Raw genomic sequence first — 18,468 nt, 5'->3', positions numbered from 1 at the left:
AGTCACCCCTTCTCTAGAACGGCCCTGGGGGAGGCCCACCCCCCACCCTGAGGCTCCCAGCCTTGCTCTATTCCCTCCACATCATCCGTCAACACCTGACGTGCCTGTTTCACTCTTTTGGCTGATTACCTCTCCAACGTAAACTTCCTAAGAGCAGGGACGTGTCGCGGACCTTTGCTCATACGATCTCCACAGGCCTTATCACAGTGCCCGGTCCGCACTAAGTGTTCAGTAACACCCACTAGTCCACAAAGGCCGAGTGTTCGAGGCCCTACGTAGCTGCGTCACAGCCACCACTGAGGCAAATCCTTACCACGCCATGCTCCCACCGGGAAGTGTTGCTCATGCCATCGTCCCACTTTACAGATGAGGTGACCGAGGCTGAGGGAGGCTAGCTCCTGGTGCTAGTAGGAGACGGCGACAGGGTGTGAGCCCTGGTGGTCTCTGACCGCAGGCTCCGTGCTGTCTCCCCCAGGCACACAGCTTCGGGCGAGCCTTGTCTCCAACGCAGCTCTTCAGGTATGAATAGGTGGGGAGGGACTCTGTTTTGCGTTGATCTCCCACAGTAGGACTTGGGAAGGTCTTGCGGGTAACAGGGTCCCGGGACAGCACCCAGAACAAAGTGGGAGCTCCGTAAACCTACGGACGGCTGGCTGGATGGATGGACAGGTGTAAGGACGGAAGGAAGGGCGGGAAGATGCGTGGGAGGACAGTGCAGACCCCAACCTCGAGGGGAGAAAAGGCGCGGCCCCAGCCTTCCCCACTGCCCCAGGAAGAAGTACAGCACAGAGGCCCCGGCCACGGCCTCTCCCGTTTAATGGTGTCACAGCCTGTGATTTGGTGCCTGCAGCAGGGGAGCTGAGGGCACTGCCTGAAAGCCAGGGGCGAGCCCAGTCAGGGGCAGGGTGTGAGGCTGGGACACGGGGCTGACGCTCCTCTCTGCCCCGCAGCGAGTGAGGACATTCAGGCCCCTCCAGCCACAAGTCACCAAAACCTTTGGTTTTTGTTTGTTTTCCAGTTTCTGTCCTTGAGAAAGCTGTCCAGAGGGGCATCAGGGGGCTGCTTCCTAAAGGGGCAGAGGAGCTGGGGCCGAAGGAGACGCCAACCACAGTAATGCCCGGGGCTCAGGGCTGAAACCCCACCAGCCCCGGAGCCACTGGCAACAGGCCCAGAACAGGCCCCTCAAGCACCACCGGGGGCCCAGACCCTGATCCCTCAGGGGGGCAGCCTGAGGATGGGGCCCCAGGGTGGCGGAGAGAGAGAAGCAGAGAGGACAGAGAAACAGAAAGAAAAAGAGAGAGAGACACAGTGAAGCAGAGGGAGACAGATGACACTCACCCACCTCGGGGGAGAGGGAGTCAGTTCTGGGCCCCTGCAGGTCCTGTGCCCCATCCAGGGGAGGTGCCCGGATGACAGTGAACCTGGCAGACCCAGGTCTCGGCTCTGCACACAGCAGGGGGCAAAGGCCACGGAGGGGATGAGCAGGAGGTCAAGGCGGCGTGGCCCTGCTGCGGTCAGCAGGGGCAGAAGGCAGCCGGGTAGAGACAGCGCCTCAGTCCCACCAGACCTCGACGGGGGAGAACTTCCAGAGGTCGGGCTGGCCCATGTGTAGCAGGCCGCTGAACGGAGAGGTGCTCCACTGGAATGGGGGTACCTGGTCCCACGTGGGGCCACTGGCTGCCACGAGGCGCAAGGCCTTGGCCAGGGCCCTGCTGGTCACCTGGGGGTAGAGCGGAGCGCCCAGTGTCAGCTCAGGCTGGGCTCCACACTGACCCAACCCTGGGGCCCTGGAGCCCACCCTAATTTACACTCCAACCACAGCTCAATTCTGCCCCCACTCCTGCCCTGCCGTCAGCCTGGACCCCAGCCTTCCCCATCATGCCCTCCCAGCCACGAGGATGACCCGCCCACAGGCCCGGCCAGCACCTTGACGTCGATGCCGCCGTGGGAGCGCTGCTGCAGAGCCTGGAAGGGGTAGGAGCCGTTGGCAGGGTTGAGGTCAGAGCGGGCAGAGATGGCATTCTCCCCATTGGGCTGGGGGTCACAGGCTTTGCACAGAGACAGGGGGTCGTGCAGGAAGTCATTGTACCTGGATACGGGAAGGGAGGGGCCATCAGTTGTGCTGGGAGGGGAGGCCAGGGAGGGGCCAAACTCGCCTGGAGCAGCGCCCCCCCCCCCCCTGACACAGCCACCTGCCTTCAGTGAGCCCGAGTCCCCCTCACCCCCTCCTCCTCGTCATCCCATCGTCATTCCGACCTCCGCTCAGGCACCCCGTCCTCGGGGATGCCCCTGGGCTCCATCCCAAGTCAGGCCAGAGACCCCACCCTGTCCCTCAGTAGCATTTCTGGGGGCTCAGACAACCCTAGTTACACACCCGCATCCGTGTGAGTGCCTGATGCTTTCCCACGTGTCCGTGGGGCAGGGGGACCCCTGAAGATGGTGGGGGACATGCTTGGCACTTGTGTGTCCAGTCCCAAGCACGTGCCCAGCACAGGGTGGTCACTCAGCAGCAGTTCAGTGTCCCCACCTGTCCCAGGACTCACACTGAGTGGGGCCACAGCCCCCTAGATCGGCCATTACACACTGTCACCCTGCCGGTCCCCGGGCTGGTTGTGACGTTTAAATGAGTGACAACAGAGACCACAGAGCTCGCTGTCCCCCACGCACCTCATCAGCTGGATCATGGAGGCCATGTCGTGCACCAGCGACTGGTTCCGCTGGAAGATCTGGGCCCGGGGGCTTCTGTCGTAGGAGAACCAGTCCCCATACTGAGCCACCAGGGCCTGCAGCCCACTGGCATTGAACACGGTCTCGAAGGACCTGCCGGGGATGAGGACATTCACTCTTGACTCCCACTGACCTCGCTGGTCGTGGCCACGGAGGGGGAGGGGCCGCCACACCAGAGGATTGGCACTAACAACCATCAGGAGAGCAATAGAAATGTCTTTCGTTAGTGCTGGGGGGTGGCTCGGCGGGACAGCCAAGCTGGGGCTCTGGGGGTCCAAGAGACATGGCTTCAAACCCTGGCTGTATCACCGAGCAGCTATGGAACCTTGGGAAAGTGAGGCACTCCCTCAGGGCCTCAGTGTCACGGGCTATGAAACGGGAACAGGAGCTGTGGCTGGCCCGCTGCAAGGATCAAATGACGTAACCCAGGGAAGCGCAGTGAGCGGCAGGAAGGGACCGAGCAGCGGCCCAGTGAAAGCAGATCCAGCCAGGGAGCCACAGCAGGGTCAACACCTGATTCGGACCACCCCCATCACCCTGCAGACTGGGAAGTCACATGAATGCTGACCTAAGCCCCACGGCTGCACCACAAAACTACCAGGGCCTTCCTGGCCCAGAAGCGGGGTGGGAGGGAATCATGTGGGACAGCCCCTCCCCAGCCTGGAGAGCTGAGCGCAGGGAGAGCTGGGGCAGGGAGGAACACCTACGGGATGTTGTAGCTGGCCCAGTAGGTCTTCTGGTAGAGTTCCGAGGTCCTGTCAGCCACCACCACCATGCCCCTGGGACCGAGAAACAGGGCAGGAATGGTGAGAAAAGGGGCTCGTGGGGGCCCTGCCCGGCTCAAGGGCCCCACCACCACCACCCCGCTCCCCACTGCCTGGAGGCAGGTCATGCCCGGAATCTTGAGGCCCAGTCAGGGCTGTCCTCTCTTCCAACCTCACCTTCCTTAGATTTCACTTCCCACGCCTCCCAGCCTTTGCTTCTGCGATTCCCTCTGCCTGGAGCACCCGCGCCGCCCCCCCTCCCAACCCCGCCAGGGGACTCACGGGATCTGCTCCAGGACGGTGAGCACCCTGCTCCCAGGGCTGGGCCCGCCAGGGACGAATGCTTTGTAGTCCACGATCATCCACTGGTTGTTGTACCTGCCAGGCCCAAGCAGGGAGGACTGAGCAGACCCTGGGGCTATGGCCCCGGCCTCCCTCTGCCCGCAGTGCTCCACACAGCCAGGAATCACAGGGCACGGGTGGCCTGGGGGTGTCTGGCCATCTGGAGCTGCAGCCGGACCAGGTGTGCTCCAGCTCTTCTCTCAGCACACTGCCTGCCTGCTCCAGAGGACTCTATGGCTCCCCAGTGCCTGCTGGAGCAAAGGTCACTTCTGCCCCACATCCTGAGCCCCTCACTGTTCAGTTCCAGTGTCTCTGGTTCACAGGGTCCTCCTCCACCCACATCCTGCTCCTCGGACAGCCGCCCCCCTCCACTGTCCCCAGAGCTCTCAAGTTCCAAAGTCTCTTCCTGTCCTTCCACTGGGGGCCTTTCCCTGGGTGGAGAAGCCTGCAAGAGATGGGCAAATGCTTTCCCTCCCCAGCCTCACTTTCCCCATTGATCAAACAAGGGAGGCGGCTCTAATGAGACTCCGTGACAGGGCTCTGCAGGGGGTGAGGGTAGTGGCTCTGGTGCCACATTAGGCCCCCCAGGGTCTGAGCATTAGGGGGAGGCTGGTCCATTTCTTGGGTGGGGAGACCACAGTGCCCAAAGCCCACTCACGTGCCACTGTTGAACCTCTTGAAGACACCTGCCCAGGTGTCCCCGTCCACGGCCAAGCGGTTGGCCACGATGTTGCGCACCCACTCCATCACACAGTCCCTGGGCGTCACGTACTTCCACAGGGCCGGGTTCCTGTTGCCAATGGTGGTCTCCAGCGTCACCTGTGGGGGAGCCGAGGGGACGCTGCCTGAAGGGCCAGCTGACTTACAACTGGTGCACGCTGCCACCAAGGGGCAGTGCTGCATCAGCCGTAGTTCATGGGTTAACTAACAGCTTTAAAACCTCACCTTCTGGTTCAGGGGCATGGGCTCTCTGGTTCCCTGGACGCACACTGGGGAGTTCGTGCTCCCGGACCGGCTCTGCCCTGGGGAAGAGCCCCTGAAAGGCCCAGGGCGCTGTGCCAATGGACTCACCACCCCAAGTCAGTCCACTCTTTCCCCAGAGAGACAGCAGCCCTCTCCTACCCCTTCCCTGCAGTTTTGCAGGGAACGCTGGGTGGCTGGATGCTGCTAGCCCAGCAGACTACGGCCATCTCCACGAACTCACAGCCCCCCCGGGAAAAACACAGCATGGTTATTAATGCACCTTCTTGTTGCAAGGTAAACTGAGGACTGAGGACGCTAAGAGACTCGCCAAAGGTCACGGCTGGTAAGTGGATGCGCCAAGATTCGATCCCCAAACTTCCAGCTTTTAAATCGGTACTCGTTCCCCCCTACATCAGGATATTGGCACGCTTCTCCCTTTTTCATCAAAGCTGGAAAACAGCTAAATGAAGGCAGTAGCTATAAATGGGCTGTTTAAAAGAGGATCCCTGCAAATCCAGCGGAGCAGCCACGCCCAGGCAGGAAGAACCTCCCTCCACCCTGCTGCACTTAGCTCCCCCAGCCACTGCCAGAGTGGGACCAGCTTGGCCCCAAAGCCCCGGGGGGCAGGGCTTGGGGACGGTTTCTCTCTTCTACAGCAGGGGAGCAGAGGTACTCAGTGAGTCTGCAGACTCGGAAAAACATTACATTTTAACTTCCACTAACGTCCAGCTACAATTCAGCATCTCCTCCACCGTTAGCACAGGGGACACACCACAGAGGCATCAGCGGCACCTGAGACAGTCACCGACAGACACCACGGTTTCCCACCGCGTGACAGGCGTGCACACACGTCAGGATGTCGGTGACTCCTCGCAGCAACGGTAGGTAGCGCCTGCTACCCCATCTTGTTGTTTTATGTGCTAATAAAGCAGCACAGGTGTTTCAAGCTGATTTAGGTAATGTTTCAGGATACTGGGTCTCCTTTCCAATCCACACATTTTGGTTTACGCACTTAAAAACATTCTTTTGGGGTGGGGCTCACAGCTCCCCAGACAGCCAGAGGGGTCTGTGGCACCAAACCAGGTAAGAATCTGGGTGGCAGGTAAATGTCCCACCTGGATACTTTCCAGGTAACTGGAGTTAGTCATTTCGATTGTTCTTCCCCACTGTCCCCACCCAGGACGGCGGCAAGGGGGTCCCTCCCCACCCCCCCGACCTGCTGCCTGGCCCTCTCATGCCTTTCAACCTAAGGTACTAAACCCCATGCTCCCCTCAAAAACTAACAGAAAAGAACTCCCTGCCCCCACCAGGGAATCCGCGTCTTGTGCTGGAAGGTTTTTTAGAGCCATGTTCTTCCTCCGCCACAGTGTTGCCCTGGCGACCACAGGGCTCGCTGCCGGGGCGAGGGGCGCCAGGGACAGATTTCTAAACGAGTTTGGACCCTGGCCAGGAAAACCGATAAAAACAACACATTGTAAACAACATTTATTCAGAAAACCTGGCCAGATTAGAGGGGTTTTGTGGAGGGCAAGAGAGAAGGCGGTATTTCATAGCAAGGCCATTGGGGGAGGGACGGCTTCTCCTAAGTACTTAAGAACAAGACGAGGTCATTGAGGTCAAGGATATTTCATAAGGGCCCCAAGACAGGCAGTTTCTGAGGAGCTGTGTTACAATGCAGAGCCCCAGGCCAGCCACAGGTCCTGGAGGCCCAGGTGAGGCCTGGGAATCTGTATTCAAGAAGCCCCGCCCTATGTGTGGTATCGGATGGGTACTAGATTGATTGGGTGATCACTTTGTAAGGTATATAAATATCTGATCACTATGTTGGACACCCGAAACTAATATAATAGGTTCGTCAACTGTAAATTTTTTTTTTTTAAATAAGCCCCACCCAGTGGTCCAAGTAGCATCCCAGGAAAACACACCTTGGCCCAGGGGTGGCGGTGGGGGCTGCAGCCACGTGCCCGACAGGGTTGCTGGGTGAGGAGCAGCCAGGGAGAACGGTGACAGGAGAGGGGGACTCACCAGCCCGCTGCCCAGGACGTAGAAGTCATCACAGGAGAAGACAGTGCCGGGGTAGGAGGAGAACACCAGCTTGTTGCCAGGAGCCAGGGGAGAGTCCTCTGTAGGGGGACAGCATGCAGGGTTGGGGGTGCTGCTCAGACAGGCCCATGTTGGGGCCCTGCACCCCCGCTCATGAGACTCAGGAGTCCCCAGGTGGGGAGCAGCAGGCCTGGGAGGGAGCCCCCACACCTTTCTCTCTGCTGTTTAGTGAAGCGGGCATTTGATATGTGTGTGTGTGCGCGTGTGTGTGAGAGAGAAGCTAGGAGCAAAATACATATATATTTTTTGTTTGTTTACTAGTACTTTTATTGGCTTTGCTTTTTTTAAATTACAAAGCCCTATTGTAAAAAATACAATTCAGAAGGCAATACCCAGAAATCTGAGAGCATAGGTTTTGTTTGGGGGGGGACTCCTTTTCCCCAGCTTTATGGAGATATAAGTGACAGAAATTGTCCCTATTTAAGATACTCAATGTGATGATTTAATACATTGTGAAATGATGGCTGTAATCCAGCTAATTAACACGTCCATCACCTCCCACAGTTCCCTCCTGGTGTGTATGGCGGGCACGGTTAAGATCTACCCTCTGCGCAGATTTCAAGTGCACACAGTTCCGTAAACTACAGTCACCACCCTGTACCCTGCGTCCCCGGAACTTACCCATCTCCTCACTGGAAGCTTGGGCTCCCCGGCCTGCGCCTCCCTTTTCCCCCGCCCAGCCCCTGGCGACCACCGCACTACTCTCTGCCTCCATGACGGCGACCTGCTTAGATCCTACCTGTAAGTGGTGCTGCAGTATTTGTCTGCTCATGTCTGGCGTATGTCACTTATTACAGGGCCCTCAAGGGCCAGCCATGCTGTTGCAAGTGGCAGGATTTCCGCCTTTGCTGAGGCTGCATAATACGCCATTGTGTGTTGTGTGCATGCCAGAGTGTCTTTATCCATTTACCCGCCGGTGGACACTCAGGTTGTTTCCATACCTGAGCTACTGTGAATAAGGCTGCAAGGAACAGGGGAGAGCAGGGATCAGTCTGAGGTCCTGATTTCATTCCTTTTGGATAAACACCCGGAAGGGGGATTGCTGGGTCATATAAGAGCATGGGCTTTGGAGGCAGGAGACCTGGGTAGAATCGCGGCCCAGTTTCTTATTAATTCGTTGGCCCAGAGCAAGTTCCCAAACCTTTCTGAGCCTCAGTCCCCTTATCTGGGGCAGAGGAAACTTTCCTGGGTGAGTGAAATGTTCTCTATCATTACTGAACGGCCGTTACAAGACTGCCCGTGTTTGTCCAAACCTGTCAGGTTATCTACTCTGAAATGTGTATGTAAGCTATCCATCAATAAAATTAATCCAAAAAAAACCCAAACCAAACTTAGTCTGAAATGTCATTTATCATCCATTAAAATGGCAAGAAATTGAAATGAACCATAACACCCAGTGCTGGCAAACTTGTGGTGAAAGTCAGCACCCTCATAGACTGGTGGTGGAAGTGTAAACTGGCCCATCCGATCCTGGAGGCAATTTGGCTGCATTTATCTAGAGACTAAGATTTTAATTGTGCCCATCTTTTAACCTAGCCATTCCACGAGGAAACATCTCTGGGGGCGGGGGACGGTGGGGGGCTCGTGCTCACTGCAGCACTGTTCCAAGGAGCAAAGCCCTGGAAATGGCCCCGATCCTCAACCGGGGACATGTTAAGTTGAACACGTAGCTGTTCAAATGTGGACCGAAGGGTATCATGGGAGATGTGTCTCCTCACCTGTGAGGCTGGAATGTATTCACGTACTACTGTGTAATACAAATAAAGGGAAACAAATGGGAAATTGAGGGGCATTTTTTTAAAGTCCAGAGAAAACATAACCAAATGTTCAGAGAAACGATCTCTTGCGGGTCGTGGGGGGTGTTAAGTAATTCTCGTTGCGTGTGTATGTTTTGCTGTAGCTTCCAATTTCCTGTCACAGACGAGTATGACTTATGTGGGTCTTTTCAAAAGATACTGAAATGTTAATGGGCACACAGCAACTCGAATGATAAATCTGCCGCTGCAGACAGCCACGCGGACGGCTCTCGCAGACGCCCTGCTGAGCAGACACAGACAAGCACGTTCCGTGTGCTCCCGTGTACGGAGCATCCAGGACCAGGCAAACCTGTTCTGTGCTGTGAGAAGGCAGGACAGGCAGCACGCTGGGCTGGTAACCAGTACCCGGCATGGGGCGGGAGAGAAGCTTCTGGAGGCTGGGAATGCTCTGTTCCTCACTCCGGGCACCACACACAGGTGTGGGCTCAACGTGCACGAATCCCAGCTACACCCTTAGGATGTGCACGCCTTCCGGTATAAATATCAGTTTGGAGGTTTACTTAGATTTAAATCAAGGGGCATTAGGTTGTCTTCAAACCACCACTGCAGGTGACATCCTTGAACACGCTCCCTGTGCAGAACTGCTGTGGTTCCGCACAGACAGGTCTGAGCCAGAGAACCGCTGATCACGGGAGTGACGGCTCTCGAGTTGTATCAGATGCCGGCCAGGTTCCTCTTCAAAGTGGCCGTGCCAAGCCTAGTCCCATTAGTACTGACTGAGGCTGTACATTTCCCCGTCTTCTCGCCACCTCCTGGCAACGGTAAGTTTTTAAGTTTGGCCAAGAGGGAGGCACTACAACATCTGGCAGGGACTAACTCTGGGGTTGCGCCTGGGGTAGGGAGCGGGGAGGCACCATGGGGTAGTGGGCCTCGGCTGCCAAGTTTTCACCTTTGACAGGAAGAGTGCCTCCGTGCCTTCCTCCTGTGGTTTGCGAAACCGTCTTTAATTCTTCCCATGCTTGCAACCACACCATGGCAATGTGACTCTGCAGTTCCTTACATCAGAGAGCGGGGTCTAGTCCCCCACCTCTCAAATCTGAGCGGTCCCCTGACTTGCTTTGGGCATCAGGATGCTAGGCCAGTTGTTTAGCTAGCCCTCAGGAGGCCGTCCACACTTCCCTGGCCAGAGGTCACAGGCATAAGCCTGAGCTAGCCTGCTGAGCTAGCCATGAAGCTCAGCTACCCCATCATGCCAGCTGACAGCCAACCCCTGGGGCCTAGGAATGAGGCCAAGCGAGGTCAGTCAGCTGGTCCCAGCTGACCCCAGAAGCATCAGTGAGCCAGGTAAGATCAGCCAGGTCAGGCCTAGGACAACACAACCACCCAGCTGACCCACAGACATGTGACAAAAGCAAATGGCTATTTTAAGCTTTTGTTGTTTTAAATGTGGGGGTGGTTTGTTATGCAGCACCAGCTAACAGATACACCTTGTGAAATAAAAACCTAGAGAAAATTAACATGTTGAAAACAAGATAAGCCCTGGCTGGTGTGGCTCAGTGGATTGAGCCTCTGCCTACGAACCAAAAGGTCACTGGTTCTATTCCCGGTCAGGACTCATGCCTGGGTTGCAGGCCAGGTTGTCTGCTGGGGACATGTGAAAGGCAACAAGTTGATGATTCTCTCCCTCTTTTTCTCCCTCCCCTCTCTCTAAAAATCAATAAATAAAATCTTTAAAAAACAACAAGATGAGCCCTTAGAATGCTCCCACAGTGAGTGTGGTGCGTCCTAGCAGCCCCAACCCGCCCTGTGCTCCCACATCCGCACTCACACAGGTCTACCCACGTCCACCCACCTTGGGGGCCTTCTCGGAACTGGAACCAGTACTTCTTGACGATGCGCAGCATGTTCTGGTAGGAGTTCCAGGTGTTGTGGGCGACCAGGAGGTCGCTGTGACCAGGCAGCAGCTTGATGAGGGCGGAGCAGGAGCCAGAGCCCACAGTGTGCCTGGTCTTGGTCTTATTCAGGGCCAGCTCCAGGTCTTCCAGGTCCCCAGAAATCTGCAACAGGCTGCGGAGGCCAGGGCACCACAGGGTCACCACGCCTGCTCCCAGGGCTGTCACAGACCCAGAACACGGAGGGGGATGCTCGGCCTCTGGGGGGCTAGGCAGTCGGTCTGAGACCTGTAGCTAGTAGTGGCAGGGCCAGTCCTAGAGCGCAAGCCTGTCTGACTACGACATGTGCGGCCCTCTCCCCTACCCTGTCCACTCTGGGGGTGGCACTTACAGGAACCCCAAGGGTTTGATGGTGAACTTCCCAGTTGGAAAGGTCACACTGCCTTCATAGCTGTCCTCTAGGCCTTTCAGCTGCAGGAGGGTCAGCCGCACCTGGGGAGGGGGCAGAGGGCAGGGGGCAGAGGGAGGATGAGGCCTCTCCCCCAGGCTCACACCTTCTCCTACAAGGGGAAAGGGCCTGGCCTAGGGGTCCAGACAGAGCAGGAGAGGCCTAGATCACCCTCTAGGCTCCAGCCAGCCCTGACACCCCCTTACCACCACCTACCTGTCCATGCCAAGCACCTTCCTGCCTTCAATTAATGAACTGTATGCCCCTTCCCTGTGCCAACTCCCAAATCACACCCACTTAAGAGTCCAGCTCAAAGCCACCTCCTCCAGGAAGCCTCCCAGGCAGCTCTGAGTTTAGCTACTGGTTGCACTGCTGTGTCAGGGCACCTATCTCATGTGGCTGACTTCTCCCCATCGTGACTGTCATAGTTCCGTAACCATGGAGTATCATCGCTGTGTCCCCACAGGGCCTTGGCCTGTGCTGGGTATCCACCAGGCCCTTAATAATCATCTGCAAGATGGATGGTATGTGGTTGAGTGGATAGATGTGTGTGTGGGTGGATAGATGGGTGAACAGATGGGTGAATGGGTTAGTGGGTGAGGATATGAGTCAGTGGGTGGGTGGACAGTGAGAAATTCTACTTAGCGACAGATGCACACCTGGCCTAGGTGAGGTAGAGGTGCTCACAGTCACAGGCAGCCACTTTCTAGAGGCTGCCGGTGGTGTGTCCTTCACAGTTAAACTCTTGCGATGTTCCACGGAATCCATACATAAATGACTTTGTTGATGGCCCGGCCAGGGGCCCAAAGGCAGAGCATCCTCCCTGGGTCTCCTGACTAGTCGGCAGCTCCCTCAAGCAAAGGAAAACAAAACTTCCGGGTGTTCTAGCTCTCCCCTTTCCCTTTCTTTTTTTAGAAAGACCCCTTTCTGATGTGATCAATCGATCAAGCCACCTCCCTTGTGCGCAAGTAAAACAACGTGCTGGCAATGAACTACAGCGATTCCCTGACCGTAGGGGCAGAATGGACTGGCAAGACAGGCAGGCTAGGATGGGCGGCCAGAGCTCCACCAGGCAGGTATATGGATGGATGGAAGGAAGGACAGGTAGAGATTGAACAGACAGATGAATGGTAGGTCAGCTGGGAGGGATAGAGACAGTGATGGACACATCAAAGGGCTGGCCACCAGAGGTGGGGGACAGAAGAGTCACCGGCTGGAAGAGCAGCAGCCCCGCTGGTGGTGACGCAAGTCCCCAAGTGGACCCAACCCTCCGCCCCACCCCACTGAGCACGGCGGCCATGCCCACCTGGTGCCAGTAGGCGGAGTCCTTGTTCAGCTCCATCTCCCCCTGCAGCCACTCCAGGTTGGCCTCCAGGAAGCTCTTGAGCCTCTCGCAGTAGCCGACTTCGTACTCGAAGGGGCCGCAGTAGTTCACCACCGTGTTCATCCAGTGCATGTAGATGAGCTGTGGGGTGGGCGAGGTGGGCGAGGGCAGGGCAGCTGGGCACTCTCTCCCCTGAGGGCCCCACACGCTCCCCACTCGGGCTCAGAGTCCTCACCCCTACCCAGGTCTCCAAGAGCCAGGCGCCCTGATGATGCTGCCTCTGCGCCTTTGCTCCCGCAGGTTCCTCTCCCTGAAGGCCTTTCTTGCCCACCCAGCTCCCACCCAACAGGGCCCGACGCCTCTGGACATCTCCCTCCTCTGAAAGCCATTAGCGTTCGAAGTCTGCCCTAGATTATGCCTCCTCTGTTACTGGGGACCCCTGATCAATCTAAGTGTCCGCTAAGTCAGTCAACGCGGCACAGGCCCAGCCAGACTCTGGCCACCTCCACAGCCATCGAGGTGCCCAAAACTGCTACCGGGGGTCAGAATGAGGAGTGTGGCTTTCATAAAAGGCTGTCACACTGTGGGCTGTCCTCTGTGACGTGCTCTTTCCCTCTTGCCATCATAAACCTCAGGTTCACCCACGGTGCTCATTCATTTTCGTCCCCTGTCACGCTGCACTGTGTGACTGACCCATCCACCCGCTGGTGGCAGCTGGGTGCTCCCACCTCCGGGCGACTTTGAACACTTCCTGCACATCCTCAGGTCACCACTAGGGGCTGGGGCACGTGTGTGTCTGACCCTATAAGACCATGCCAAGTTATTTTCCAGAGTGGGTGCCCGCCCAGTGTGGGCGCAGGACGGGTCCAACCATGGCCCCACCCACTTCTGACACCGCCCGACGTCTGAGATGCGTGACGCGCACTCTCATGGACTTCCAAGTCAAGTACAGCAAAAGAATATGTTGTCTAAGGGTTCGCTGCATGTTGTGAAACCCGCTTCACCGAAGCCAGGTAGCAGAAATGACTCAGACGTCCAACCACCGACAAATGAATGAATAAACAGCACGCCCTTGCCCTGGACCACCGTTCGGCCATAAAGAGGAATGAGGCGCCAACACCTACCACAACGCGGATGAGCCCTGTACATGTGACACTCAGTGAAAGAAGCCAGCCGCAGAGGACCAGATATTGTAGGGTTCCAGCCCTTTAAGGTGACAAGAGCGTTCCGGAATTAAATAGTGGCGACGGCTGCACAACCTCATAAAGATACTTTAAAAACCGCTGGACATTTTAAAATTGAGTTTTTTGGCATATGAGTTGTATCTCAATATCAGTGACTGACTGACTGACAGGGAATGAATGAAGGGAGAGGGCCTCCCAATAACAGCAGAGTCAATAATATCAGGAACATTCTGGGTTTCCATTTGGGTGCTCACTTTATTATTGTGCTTGGTGGCTTCGAATCGGTGATGCATATTTTTATATGGATTACACAGTGCCTCGTGTAGATGTGTGAGAACACGTGAGCCTTTCTCCCCAAATAGACGGAAGGCGGGGGGTAAGGGCGGGCAGCCTACTCTGCACATAGCTCAGCACGCCCCAGAGCTCCCTGGGGAGCACATTTGGTGGGGTGGGGGAGACAGGAGCCCCGAGTGTCCCCGTCTGGCCCTTACCTCCTCGGACACGGCAGCCTCCACCACCCCTGCCGCGTAGGCCTGCAGGCTGTCATTGTAGTGCCCATCCGTGTGCAGCTCCAGAAAGGCCCACCTGGAGAGGGAGGAGAGGGGACACCTGGTCGGCACAGGGACAGGTACAAAGCCGGCACTCAGCTCGGCACACAGCCGTTTCCAGGGTCAAACCCATCAGAAGCCACAGTGACGAACCGCCCTCCACGTGACGTCTGTCCATCTGTCTGTGTGCACATGTCAGGCTGAATCCCTCGAAGAGGAAATGCGGGGTCGGAGGAACATGCATTTTTCACTTTAATGGCTACTGACAAGCACCCTCCCCCCAAAAGCTGTGCTAACCTTCCCCCACCCCCACGGAAACACCAGCTAACATTTCTTGAGGTCTTCCGCTGCGCCAGGCGCTGTGCTAGCCACGCACATATCTGTTAACGCTTGAATCCTCGTGACACCCCTCCAGAGTCGCACTGGCACGTGCCCATCGTACAGAACGGGAGGAAATTGGAGCAGAGCCCGGGAACTGCTGTGGCAGAAGGCACTGCTCCCCCTCTGCCCGTACCCATGCTCTCCGCCAGGTCACTCTGCAGTCAGTCCTCACTGCAAATGACCAAGTGTCCTTCCCCGCCCCCTTACTTTGGGCTCGGTCATGCCACGTGACTTTGGCCATATGGAGTCAGGGTCGTGGGTCGAGGTGACTGTGCCAGTTATAACATTGGCCTTCCAGAGGAGACCTGTGCTTCCACCGGAACTCTTGTGCCTCTGCTGTCGCCATACAAAGAACAAGCCCTGGCCAGCCCACCGATCCCAGGAAGATGAGAGACACACGGAGCTGAGCAGGCCTGCAGACTTACAGCACAAAGCAGGGTTGCCCCACTCCCCCCTGGCCTCATAAAGGTAAACGGTTGCCATTTTAAGCCACCGGGTTTGGGCGGTGGTTTGTTACACAGCACGGTTGCCCAGTACTAGATGATACACTTGCCCAAGATCAGGGAGCTAGCAAAGGGCAGAGCCAGGATGTGATTCTAGGCAGGCCAGTCCCTACTCCTCCTGTGAAGTCACAATTCTCACACTCTAATGTGCACACAGGTCACTGAAAGCCCTTGTGAGGAAGCCAATACCGATCAGGACGTCTGGGGTAAAGCCCAAAATTCTGTATTTCTACCTGCCAGTCCCAGAACCCCACCAGGGTATATGCTGCCTTTCTGCAATGTACAAACACCTGTCTGCCCACTTCCTTGCTTAAAATGATTCCTGTTAACCATTTCCAACTTTGCTAAGGTGCTAGTTAAAAAACTGAATCATGTTGTTTTAATTACAGTCCCATAATTAGTCATTACATATATTTTGTTTTTATTGGTCATTTATAGTTCTTTGGTTCAGTCCTCTGTCCATTATGGGTGAAGAGAAGGTGAAGAGGCAGATGCCTGACCCCACCCTTCACAAACTGACACAGCCACCCACAGTTCTGCTGCCCTGCGGCCAGCCTACCCAGAAGTCTCTCTTTCATCGAGTTCTCAAGAGGGTGCCTTTGAGGGCCTCAGTTTCCCTAATATAAAATGGGGCTTCTGATGGTTTTCCCTACATCATAGCCCCAAGTGCTGTCAGACTCAGCGGGAAAGGGGCGTGGGAGTCTGGGAGGAGGCGATGAGAGCCCAGACAGAAAAGATGCTGGAATGGCGAAGCGAGAGCAAGAAGGGTGGAAGAGAACTGGGCTCACACCTCGGGCCCCAGTTCCCCCATCTGTAAAACGGGGCAGAGGAGGCCTGCTCCTGTCTCTGTCACTCCTTCCTTCAGTAAGTAAGCAAAGGTGCTTTCTGTGATCCCACTGACTTTCCACACCTTCAGGTAAAGAAACAGGCTCAGAGAGGCGTGGTGACCTGCCCACAGTCACAGAGCGGTGGAGCTGGGCCTGCAAGAGCCTCCCATGAGCACAATCAAGGAAACCCTCGCCCCACTTCTGTTTCCCAAAGCAGCCCAGTGGGGGCCTCCTGGGGCCAAAGTCCCTTCCCCAGCTGGGCCTCCCATCTGTGCTTCCTCCTCTAGCAGGCATCCAGGCAGAGCTCTGTCATGCCCTCTTGGCTCAGCTAAGCAGGGCCAAAGATGTGTGTGAGTCAGCAGAGAACGGGTCACCAGACACCAGTGTCACGGAGCCACAGAGCTCTGGTTCCCTCCATCGGTGCCAGCCAACCCTGTGGCCTCCTCTCCCTGGGAGCCTTCCCAAATTAGCCCCACCTAGCTCCTGTGTCAGCAGCAAATCCATCCCCCAGACTTCCCTTCTATCTGATACCCGCCCAAGTGCCACAAGACACCACAATGCGGATGACCTGGGTCTCCCCAACACTGCAGGAATTGACGCATGCCAGCAAACTGGAGGTGGGGGCAGTGGCCGTGCCTGCAGGAAGGGGCCACATAGTTTAAGCACAGGGATAAGCCCAGGATGGGATGGGACGCTGAGTTTCTGAAGACCCCCAGCAAAGCCTGGATCCAGGGCCTGGGCCCTGCTGACAAAGTTAGAGGCAGACTTCCACACTCCCATGGACTCGGGTTCCCCCCTCTGGAACTATCTCCCCCACTGTATGGGGAACCTCCACCCGCTCAGTTCTGTGTCACAAGGCCAAGCAAACCAGGTAAGTGAATGAATGAATGATTGGGCCCTGGCCCTGGTACAAGAAGGTCTGAGAGGGGGTACCACCCAACCTCCCAGCCAGGGCACATCCTCAAAATCTGGACCACAGAAGGGGAAATGGGAGTCCAGGCAGGCGAAGGAGTTAGATGAGAGTCATGCAACAGAATGACAGTCTCAGCCAGAAGGATGGTGACCACGACTGCCAAGGACGGAGCCCTGGGCTCCAGACTATGCATCCCGGGAGCAGGAGAGAAGGAAGGGAGGAGTGAGCCCAGGCAGTGACTTTCTCAGGGTCTCTGAATTTAGGACTGGCCTGTAACCTAGGCTCAATCCTGCTGCCCTGATTCTGGGACACAAGCAAGGAGCTGGTACCCATGGGGCAAAGTACAACCAAGAAAGTTTTTCTGGAGAGTTCACCGCCCCACAGGCCCAGGGGGTGGGGAAGTGAGGCATGGGACATGGGGACTGGCCTCCGCGGAGATAGAAGTTATTGTATCACCCACCAGCCACGGACGGGCCCTGATGACAAGGAACTGGCTTCCAGGGAGACAGAGGCACTGTCACACCAGGCTAAAAGGAACTGGTCCCCATGAGTTGAGGGATGCTGCATCGGCTCCCACCCTACCAGGGACGCGGTCCAGATAGCGGTGCTGCATCCTCAGAAGCGGGAAACTGACCCCCAGGGAGACAAGGGCACTGTCACTGGCAAGAGGCTTGTCCAAGGGGCAGGTGAGGCTGAGCGCCCACGCCACCCCGCCTGGTGCTGCTTGGAGTCGGGTCAACCCTTACCCGGTCTCGCGAATGGCGTTGGTGAGATTGGCCCAGGCCACGGCGTCCGGGTGGCGGCCATCCACCAGACGCAGCTGGCCCGTCCCGGCGTCCAAGAGCACCGAGCGGCTGCGGGAAGGGGGTGGGTCCAGCCCGCCAGGCCCCCAGGAGCCCTTCGGGGTCGGGATTGCGCCCGTCAAGCCGCTCAAGAACAGTCCGACCAGCAGGGCCAGCGCCCGCGTCAGCGCCAGTACCAGGAGGGCGCCGGGGGTGACGCACCTCGGGGCCACCATCACTGCGCGGAGCCAGGCACCGCAGCCCCGCCGACGCGACTGCACCCCGCCGCGCCGGGCGGAAAGAGCGCAGGCCGCTGAGAGAGGCGGGCTGGAGCCAAGATCTTCCGGGTGGGCGGGGCCCGGAGTGGGACGTAAGGGGCGGGGCCCATCTTAAAGAGCCCGGCACTGTTCCCCTTCGAAAACCCTGCCTAGCACATTTCCACCAACTTACTATTTTTCAAAATTTCAAACACCGAGCAAAGTAGCAAGGAGGAGAGTAAATACACATTCGTTTGCCATCAATTGCTAATATTTTGTTATATTTAATCAATTTCTCTTTATATATATGTTTTGCTCAACCATTTAAGAAGTCATTGAAGGCGTCGCGACGCGTCAACCCTAAATGCAGCAGATAGGTGTACAGTATCTCGTAAGAGAAAAGATATCACCCTACTTAACCACAATAAACCATTGTAACAGTCAGGAAATTTACCATTCATTTAATACTATTATCTAGTACAGGGTTTTATGCTAAGTTTTCCAATTGTCTCAAAAATGTTCTCTATTTCTTTTCATTTCGTTTGGTCCGGGATCCACTCCTCAATCAATACACAAGAATAAACTTCTAAACGATGAGAATCTAAATGTAAAAATCAAACGGCAGTACTAGAAGAAAATATGGGTGGACTCGTCCATAATTTATGTGTGGGGAAAGGCTTTCTAATTATGACTCAAAATGCAGATGCAATAAAAAATGAATACATTTGACTACATAAAATTTTCTTTAACTTC

General features: G+C 56.3%; 1 protein-coding gene across 2 annotated transcripts; it reads right to left on the bottom strand.

Moving 5' to 3' along the window:
- Positions 1-799: 799 nt before the first annotated feature.
- Positions 800-17,772, bottom strand: PLBD2 (phospholipase B domain containing 2). 2 transcript variants are annotated; one of them, XM_053928129.2, is made up of 12 exons: positions 17,423-17,770; positions 13,996-14,089; positions 12,303-12,461; positions 10,940-11,040; positions 10,509-10,723; positions 6,822-6,919; positions 4,492-4,652; positions 3,774-3,869; positions 3,435-3,506; positions 2,668-2,820; positions 1,927-2,089; positions 800-1,720 (listed from the first exon to the last, which is right to left on the bottom strand). In XM_053928129.2, exons 1-12 carry the CDS (start codon positions 17,692-17,694, stop codon positions 1,553-1,555), a joined length of 1,752 nt encoding a protein of 583 aa, XP_053784104.1. In that variant the 5' UTR covers positions 17,695-17,770; the 3' UTR covers positions 800-1,552. The 2 variants fall into 2 exon arrangements, with proteins under 2 accessions (XP_053784104.1, XP_053784105.1); XM_053928130.2 differs by having other exon boundaries at positions 1,581-1,720; positions 1,927-1,965; positions 17,423-17,772.
- Positions 17,773-18,468: the final 696 nt, after the last annotated feature.

Source organism: Desmodus rotundus, chromosome 7 (genome assembly GCF_022682495.2).
Source record: "Desmodus rotundus isolate HL8 chromosome 7, HLdesRot8A.1, whole genome shotgun sequence".
Lineage (NCBI taxonomy): Eukaryota > Metazoa > Chordata > Mammalia > Chiroptera > Phyllostomidae > Desmodus > Desmodus rotundus.
This window is presented reverse-complemented; position numbering and strand designations above follow the sequence as displayed.

What these genes read in the sequence shown, in the direction of transcription:
- PLBD2 (XM_053928129.2), bottom strand. Translation starts at nt 17,694, where the DNA reads ATGGTGGCCCCGAGGTGCGTCACCCCCGGCGCCCTCCTGGTACTGGCG. An exon ending in AAGAGGTTCAACAGTGGCAC is followed by an intron (nt 3,870 to 4,491) that starts GTGAGTGGGCTT and finishes TGGGCCTGGCAG; the next exon opens with GTACAACAACCAGTGGATGA. An exon ending in TCCATGATCCAGCTGATGAG is followed by an intron (nt 2,090 to 2,667) that starts GTGCGTGGGGGA and finishes TCCCGTATCCAG; the next exon opens with GTACAATGACTTCCTGCACG.